Here is a 9,530-nt window from a genome sequence, read left to right as displayed (position 1 = left end):
AGGGATGAGGGACTAATCCTTGAAACCCCAGGGTATAAATAGAACAGAAAGAAGACCCCCATGCATGTAGAGAAACCCTAAGAATGAAGCACAGAGTCGTTGCCAAAGCAAACCAAAAGAGAGAGATGAAAACCTCCGCGTGGCTAGAAAAAGCTGTGTAAGAGCGCAAAAGATCAACAGACTTGGTAGCAGAGAAGATCGAAAGATTCTGCAACTGATAGTCATAAATACAAAGGAAATCAAATATACTCAGGGAATACAAAGTGTTCTCGAGCACCGAAGATCGCAGGGCAAAAAGAGAGAGAGAAAGATAATGAGTATTAGAACAACCAATGCCAAGGTTTAGGAAAAAGAAAGAGGAATGATTGGAGTACACATGGCATAAACGTCCCTGGTGAATAATGATAATTTCTTGTTCCATGCAGAGAAAACAAAAGGTCACCATATCTTTTGAATACGATTCAGGTCATGAAGAGTATTCGAACCTTCAGATATGAAGGATATATGCAGTTTCATCGATAAAAACGGAGAAAGCATCAAAACAAAATTCCACATAAAAAGGGAAGAGAAAGTAGTAGAAAGAAACCACTTCCTTTCAGAGAAATGATCAACATGAAAGGAACACCTCGAAGGAAACGAATATCATAACAAATAAAAAACAAGATGAAAATTAAAAATAACACTACGAGAAGATCAGGACGAGCACACATACATGAACACGTCTAACCCACTTAAAATGGCCAAAACTCTAGTTCACTCTCTTATATACGATAAATTACAAATCACTCACAACTTAATGGTTAGGATTTTGAATTTAAAAATATTTTTTTCAAGTGATTCCCTTAGAATTCAATTTAGAGATTGTAGAAGGCAAGGCTTTATCTTTCCTTTAATTGGGATGCATACCATTCTCCCTAGAAAATTATCACTTTTTATCTTGCGTTTGTCTTTATTTTATTGCATATCGAGATATCTCATAAAATAATTTCAAAGATCTCTCTCTTAATCCTTCATATATGGTCACGTGCATTTGCACGTGTGTATATATATATATATATATATATATATATATATATATATATTGGTTCCTTACTGTTAATAGTTAAAGGGCATTTCTATCATAATACAATGTATTGAACAACCTGATAAGTATTTTGATCCTTCCAAATTTGAATTTAAATATACTTAACGATGGCTAAACAACGTTAGTGTGGTTGAGACCCACACATAATATTTTGCACTAAGAGAACCTAACATTAGTTTATGGTCCACCAAGGGGACCCACACGTAAAAAACTCTTCAAAAACAATAAAAGAATTAGTGCCTAGTTAACTCTCAATATTAAATTACCAAGATACCCTCCCATGAGATTTAAATAAAGAAAAATACTAAGGCTCTTTTTGGTATCAATTATCATTCTCTATTATGCATATTTAAAAGAAATAAGTACGAAAATTCATTATTGGTCAAAAATGAAAAATGATTTGATGAATTTTGTCCAAAATAAATTATCAAATGAAAAATAAGTTTGGTGTCAAAATAAAAAAACAAATTGTTAAAAAATGATAGTGAGCAAGTGAGAAAAGAGGTCAAATATGGTTTTTATAAAAGAATATGTATTGACTATTTTACCCTCGTCGTAACTATAAAATTTTAAGTAAATCTACACATGAATGGAGATAATGAAATTCTCATTTTGTCTATTTTGGATTTTAGAGGTTTTTCTATTATTAAAATAAAAATGATAATCGATGCCAAACAATTTAAAATAATAAATTATTTTTCATAATTGAAAATGATAATTGATACCAAAAAGATCCTAAGTTACTCTTGTTTCTCATACCATACTCAACCCTTAGGTATGTGAAGTGGATGAAGGGATTCTTCCTTCACTCATCTTCTTCCTACACCTTTGTGAAACTTCCCCACAACTACCTATGTTGATAATTTTGCCACGCCTCCTCATCACAACTTGCTAGTGAGGATAAACCTCTGGTAATTTTAAGGGTTTAGGGTGAAGGCGACGATGGGTGGTTTTCAGTAAGATGTAGGAAGAAGATGAGTGAAAGGGGAATTGGTTCACCCACTTTAAGGGTTGGGTATAGTATGAAAAACGAAGGTACTTTTCTACCAAAACTAAAAAAGAAACAAAGGTACTTCACTAATTTCCTCCTTTTAAAATTGATGAGATGGTATTTTGACCATTTAACATTGGGAGTTAACTAGACCCTAATCCCAACCTTAAGTTGTAGGTGATTTGTAATTTATCCCACATAAGGGACTCAAGCAGAGTTTTGGCTTAGTTTCCACTTTAAAATGGTCAAACGTTTAAAAAAGAAGAAGAAGCAACTTAGCAATCCAAACACGCGACATCATTTTTAGGTTCCCATGGTATAAGTTAGTAAAAAAATGCTGCTCCTATCCAACTATTACACCAATAACTAAACATAGAGTAGCATTTGGTGGCAATGTCAACAAAGCATGATGTTAGATTATACAGGCAAATGGAAACCTCCTATATGGTGTCAACTTAACTCAACCAAATTTCTATCCAAAATAAAATTCTTAATCAAATTAATAAGAAGAAGATAGTCCGAACACACCACAATGGATAGACTTTCGGGCCCGACCAAGATTGACCGAGACAGGGTCAAACAAGAAGTACGCAAGAATGACGTGCGCAAAAAATAAACCAATTCCACATGAAAAAGGCAAGTATCCAAGTCACCGACAGACTCAAGAGACAAAAAAGGAAAGGAGTCAACATAAAGGGGAATCTCTTGCAGATCCCGAATCCTACAAAGTTAAGCATCCACATCAAGCAAACCACACAAAAAGCCCTTCAAACATATCCAATGATCCACATCCTAGGGTAAAAACTATATAAACCCTACATCCAAGTAGGGCAAAAGTAAAGCTACCAGACTCAACTCTATGAGATTTCTTGTTTTCCCTTTGCAACTTAGCAAAAGCTCTATAAAGGGTGCATATACTAACTTGATCATCGGAGGTGAGTTCCCAACACTGATGGTCGGCCCACATCCAACTTTCTTTTGTAGGCCTTTGCCGATCGAGCATATTTCAAACGCATCACTTTGTTGTTGTCTGTGGAACAATAAAAAAGCCAATGGTCGATCTATCCACTTCACGAGTAAGGCTAGGAGTTGAAACTAGATCAATGACTCAAAGGAATGCCAACATTTCAACACACGAGGAGGACTTACCACCACATCCTCCTCTTGATAATCAACAAATCCTAGGTGTCAAAGAAGAAGGCAAAGAAGTCAATGGCGGAGAAATTCTGGCCGGCTAGAGTAATAAGGAAGTGTTTGCTCCAACCTCACGATAGCAAGTCAGCTAGATTCGACAACAGGTTCTTGGACTAGAAGCCCTGGTAAGGAATTTGGTCCACCGAGTAAAGTCCCAAGAGGCCCAATTGTCATACACAGGAAGAGATGAGGATGATGATTTGAAAAGTGCGTCAACACCCATTTCCAAGGTGTCATCAATCTCCAAGACGCCCCTAATCACCTAAAAATTGAAAAGGTCAAGAAAGGCCAAAACCTCCAACAATCAAGGAACAACAATCTCGAGCGAAGGACCGAACATCCTATTGATCCGGTGGAAGATCAACAATTTGGATCAAGACAAACTGCCACATTTACAAGAAGAAGCAATAATGAAGGAATAAGAGATATTGAAAGCAATCGAACTGGAACTCGAACGTGTTTGCAATGAGGGGTTTGGATCCATAGCCTGAGTTAGCCATTGGTCAAAGAAAGCGTCTACATGCCTTCGGTGAGTAGCCCAAATCAACTGGGAGTTGGAAAACATCAATGCACAACTGGGCCAACTTGACCAAAAGGGAGTTGACGATATCTATTCGGTTCTTGAGAAGACCCCATTATCATGAGTGATTGCACGGTTCAAGATTCTGCATAGCTTTCAACTCCCAACCTTCTCTTTATTTGAAAGAAGCAAGGATTCGATAGCTCAGATAAGTTACTACAAGCATATCATGGCACTAGAAAACGCTGAAATCAAAAGATCTTGATCATCCCAGATGATAGTGTCAATCCCTCTTTTTTTTCAGATTTAGCTTCGTAAGCACTATCACACTTTTTTTTTTTCTTCTTTTATTTATTTATTTATTTTTAAAAGAACATCGTTGTCTTCTTTTTCTTTCTTTTGGTTGCACTCTTAGGGCTTCTTTTGAATTAATTTACTTTATTATTTTATTTATTATTTATTTTTTTATTTTTTTTTTAAGTACAAGGGTCAACCTTGGTATAATGGTTGGTGTAACACAATTGTAGCCTTGACCAAAGGTCAAGGCATCAAAACAACCCTTTTGTTAGGTGGTGCATGCCTTTTGCTTCTGGCACTAGGTTCACCCTTTTTCCTTTTGTAGATGGATCAGCGAGGGCAAAAGCTATCAAACCAACTAATGCTGATCATGCTCACTGCCTTAGGCAAAAGCTTTCAAACCAACTGATGCTGATTATGCTCATTGGCTTTGCTGTTGTTGCTTTCATTACTAGCCATACCTGGGTTGTCCCAGGTGATGCTGATCATCTATGCTGCTGGTGTTGTTGTAACTACATTGATAGCTGTTCCCAATTTTAAGTGGTTGGATCCTATTAAAGCCGACTGCCATCCTAAGTCACAGCATGCGACTTCAAAGAAGCCCACCAAACAACACCAAAAACCAGTCCTTTTGCATAGTATACTGACACTAATTAAATATTTAATTTTGTATTTTTCTTTTCCATGGAACCTCATTTTGCTGGTGCTTAACCGTGGAATGCTGGCCCTTCTTTCAGGGAGAGTCCCTAATTATCCCAAACAATCAACCAACTTGTCTCTTTCCCCAATCAGAAAATGCAGATCAAAATCAATGAGGTCCAGTGGAATGCATAACAAAATAATATATCAACATTTATTGCAGTATCTGTATGTCATTTACATGCTATCCCATATATGTGGGGGCTTAGAAGGGACACACTAGAGATAATGGCCATGTTGATATCAACACCTGAAAACCCAGCTGCCACAATATTCCTTCCTGTTTCCCTAGTGAGATGACATCCATCAGAAACTATTTGCTGCAAAGGATCAAGAATGGCCTGGAGAAATCTGAGAGCTGTTCTGTCTGCACAAAACAGCGGATTTAGTATTGTCAAAATGAACCAAAACATAACTTTTTATTTATTGATCCCTCATCAATAAATTATAGAATACCATAATACCTTCTGCAGCTACATGTTCCATGAAAATGTAAAGGCCACCTGGTTTCAGCACCCTCTTCACCTCTGATAGTAAATTGCAGATGGACGTTAATAAAGTGAAATTTTGAATTCTTTATATTCTTTTAACAGATTATGCATTTTAGAAGCTTTCAAGTCCAAATATTCTCAAGAAAATTAAGAAAGGAATGGCCTAGACTTGCTTATTAAAGCACTATACCAGTTCCAGAACAATATGGGTAGTGATGGGGCTTCTTATGATTCATTAGGCTAAGAGTGTTACACAATTACTTTTCTGGCTATTTTTCAGGTAAGGTTGACTTTCACATTCTACAAAACTCAATAGACAAAATTATTCTTCAATCAAGGTTCAGGTTAAACTAAAAATCCCACGGTTTCTTTCAAGACAAATAAAAAGTTAAACTTATAACTCTCTTTTCCTGGGGGAGAAGAAAAATCAGTTGCTTGGCAGTGATGGAGAAACATTAAGCATAGGCTTTTCAACTTCAGAAACTACTTGGTTCTTTATCAAATAAGTTTCTATTTGACTCAAAATAAGCAATTGCTGCATGCATGACTCCAGAATAAGATTTAGTTGGCAGACTGGAAAAAAAAATGTTACAATCTATTACTCATTACTAATTTGAATAAAACAATGAAAATGGCTCTAAGAAACAAATACCTTCAAGTGCCAAATTAACATCTACAACAGAGCATAATACAAGAGTGCCAATGACCACATCCACAGATGCATCTGTTAGCGGCAATGCCTCACCAACCTGCATAAGAGAATGCAGACCCAGATACCGGTAAATCGAAGTTCCAAATCAACGGATGTAGCTTTCTAGAGGGAAAAGAAAGATTGAGATAAACAATTCAAACACTGGAATTTATGAATCCAATAGGAAGGGGAAAGAAACAAGAAAAACAAAGATAAAATGCAGGCTGGATTCCTCCAAGAGGTATTGAATGTCAAGTCGTACATGTACAAGTATGAAGTATCATTGTCAGCTCCAAAGAAGGCAAAGCTATCTGAAAATGCATTGCCATCCCAGTAGATGTTATGTCAATACCATCACTATGCGTCATACTCAACTATTGTATAAAATAGAACATTTATATCCTCTCACAGCAACCAGGGTCTAATGAATCTCACTGTTCAATCGATAATGCAGCAAACAGCCACAAGAGTTTAAGACTTCAATTCAATCAAGTGGTCATATAAAGAGCCTTTAACCAATAAAAATTACGAATTTCTATTTTCGTTAGTTAAGAGGACGAGAGAATACTCATCCCTCACTCTTTCACGACCTTGAAAAGGGAAGTGCGTTCTTGCCAGTTTCTCGTTCTTTCTATTCCGTCCTTCTCTTGGTTGCATTGCGGTCCTTCTTGTCGGCCCCGCTGCCAATTATGCCAAGCGGCTTATGTGGGGGGGTGGTGTTCAAATCATTATTACAAGCACTTTTAGCTATCACTGAAGTTGGCAAATGAATGAATTTTCCCCCAAGTTGTTCTTTACTAGCTGGGAGACCTAGCCAAGCTCAAGGATTTACTTTCTACCCAATAACTACTGTTCATTAAATACTTTAGAAGTTATTCTAAATCTTTTGTTTGCAGCACTTTAGTGCTTATAACCCGTTAAGACAATTCAACCCAGAAAACAATGTCATCAGTGTTGTGGATGGTAACAAGTTGAGAGCCCATAATAAACTAAAAGTAGAATGCTTTCAAAACAACATGCTTTCACAGTTTCACTAATGTTTTTGCATCCTAGTTGTGGTTTTCCCCTTCTCAAGTTTGTTTTGAACAGAAAACCAACCGTATGATAACATAGATGAGATTAAAACCCATAAAAAGAAGAATTCCAAGTACAGTTTACAGGGAAGAAACTGCACCGTATGTATAAAATTGAAATTTGATGGCGGTAGACCTGCAGCTACTGCTGCCTCTCGAGCATATCTTTCCATCTTTTTGTTTGGATCTACACCATAAACATGGACATTACCATCCCTAGCATAATACTTGAGATTGGGACCAGTCCCAATGCCAAGCTCCAGCACCTTCTCACCCTTCCCTTTCAATTTAGAGAACAGTTCTGATTTATACCCTTCAACCTGTATCATAAATAATGGAGCTTACATAATCAGATGTGTGCAAAATGCTGAAACTTGAATTAGAATGACACTGGTGCATTCATATCACTTACATCTGCCTCATAAGCTTTCATGCCCTTTGCCAAAACCAGAGCATAGAATTCCTCATACCAATCTGGTCTTGGAGGATGAAACCTCTTGAGCATAGCCTGTGTATATGACTAACTGTCACTTTCTACCGGCCATTGATAAAGAAAAGGTAATTTCTCTGGCGATCATAAGAAAAGGCAAACAACATATATACTTGTTTTCTGAACCAATACAGGACTTGGAAATTGGAACCCACTTTACCGTTAATTCCAATCCTCCATCCGGAGAGATGAACATTAAGTTTGCAAATGGAAATTCAGAAATGCATCCACACGTTCGTATTCACATTCAGGATGAACAGAAGCATACCGCTTGGTCGGGCTGCAACTCAGATGCAATCGAAGGAAAGATTGGGAGCAAAGCTGCTCCCGAGGCTCCTATGAAACGTCTTCTCCGGCATAAACACAAACCCCTGGAGCAGGAAGAACCCAATTCAAGGTTCTCGTTGTTAAGGGCCGACTCACCAGCATTGATCTTGGTTGATTTTGCAATGATTTTGAATAATGAAATGGGTTTGATATGTATCGAACCTGCTATAGTCATTCTTTGGTAATTCGTGGTTGAAGTTGACTTGAATATGGATAGAGTGAGGGCTATGATCGGTGAAGGGTTTGGGTTCCAAACCCAGTATTATCTTGGAGGAGTTAAAACAACAAGGAATTCGTTCTGCGAAGACATCGTCATTGTTTCTCCACCCATGTCAACAAGTATACACTCAGATTGGCCGTGGTATAGATATTTTGTGGCTCAAAAAAGAAAAGAAAAGAAAATCTCTTTTTTTTTTTTACTCCTTTTCCTACCCAAAAAAAAAAAAAAAAACATTGTTTTTCTTTCTTTCTGAAAAAAATTTGGATACGTGAATGGGTCCGAGCCAGTAAAAAAATTGTGGGTAATTGATGGGATCCGAAACATTTTTGTTTTTCTACCACTTTCAGTCCGACTTGCATGTGTTAAGCATTGTCGTCACATTCATCTTGAGCCAAGATCAAACTCTCCATGAGATTTATAGTTGCATGAATTATAGTTTCCTTGTTCATAAACAAAATGGATTCGAAATTGTCTTTCATTCCAAATCATATCTTGTATTCATGCACTTCATATTTGCCTAGAATTCATTCCTAGAAGTATAGCCATCTCTACCCCCACAAGCTTTTTATCTATTCTCATTTGATCATGAAAGGGGAGCAAGTTAAATAGGGAATAAAAAAAAAACTTACATTAAATTTAGGGATTTTTCTTTCTTGGTCAACAATTTAGGGATAATTAGAGTTGATTTTAAGATTTTCACCACATCAAGGTAGGGGTGTCAACGGTGCGGTTTGGAGTGATTTCGGGCCGGACCTAACGGTTTCGGGCTGAAAAACCCCCAGCCCAAACCAGCCCATTTAAAAGATAACAGTTTTGGTGCGGTTTCGGTTTGGTGCGGTTTGGGTTCTGGTTGACTAACGGTTTGGCCTAATAGTTTGGATTTGATTTGGCTAATGGGTTGAATTAAATTAAAAATCAATATTGAAATTTATTTTTATTTTTTCCTCAACTCCAAATCCTAGTTTTTCACACACAAAACTACAAAAGATAGAGGATGAAGACTCCAAGTAGATCCAACGATAAGTGATGGCATTAGCTTGATCCAAACCACTTAAGAGTTTTTTTTTTTGTAAACAGTTAAGAGTTATCAATTAAGACTTTTAAATTTTAAAATAATAAAACTAAATGAAATTTGAAAATTAAAAAGTTAACGATTAAGATCAAGAATTAAGAATTAAGAGTTATCAATTAAGACTTTTAAATTTTAAAATAATAAAACTAAATGAAATTTGAAAATTAAAAAGTTAACGATTAAGATTAAGACTTAAGAGTCAAGAGTTATCAATTAAGACTTTTAAATTTTAAAATAATAAAACTAAATGAAATTTGAAAATTAAAAAGTTAAAACTTAAAACTTAAACCATTAAACGTGTTAACACTCAACTCTCAACTATTCAAACTCGAGTCTCAACGTCTCAAACACCGAAATTCATGGATCATTAATTACATTTAA

The 9,530-nt window shown here is 36.3% G+C and overlaps 1 protein-coding gene across 1 annotated transcript; it reads right to left on the bottom strand.

The window, feature by feature from the left end:
- Positions 1-4,491: 4,491 nt before the first annotated feature.
- On the bottom strand, positions 4,492-8,623 carry LOC149006688 (uncharacterized). Its single transcript, XM_089165511.1, has 8 exons — positions 8,595-8,623; positions 8,020-8,178; positions 7,799-7,901; positions 7,453-7,548; positions 7,142-7,360; positions 5,929-6,025; positions 5,250-5,312; positions 4,492-5,152 (listed from the first exon to the last, which is right to left on the bottom strand). Exons 1-8 carry the CDS (start codon positions 8,621-8,623, stop codon positions 4,959-4,961), a joined length of 960 nt encoding a protein of 319 aa, XP_089021637.1. The 3' UTR covers positions 4,492-4,958.
- Positions 8,624-9,530: the final 907 nt, after the last annotated feature.

This window comes from Hakea prostrata, chromosome 8, assembly GCF_041222555.1.
Source record: "Hakea prostrata isolate BN-2017 chromosome 8, UWA_Hpros_2, whole genome shotgun sequence".
Lineage (NCBI taxonomy): Eukaryota > Viridiplantae > Streptophyta > Magnoliopsida > Proteales > Proteaceae > Hakea > Hakea prostrata.
Note: the sequence above shows the minus strand (reverse complement) of the source record. Positions and strands in the feature narration are given on the sequence as shown.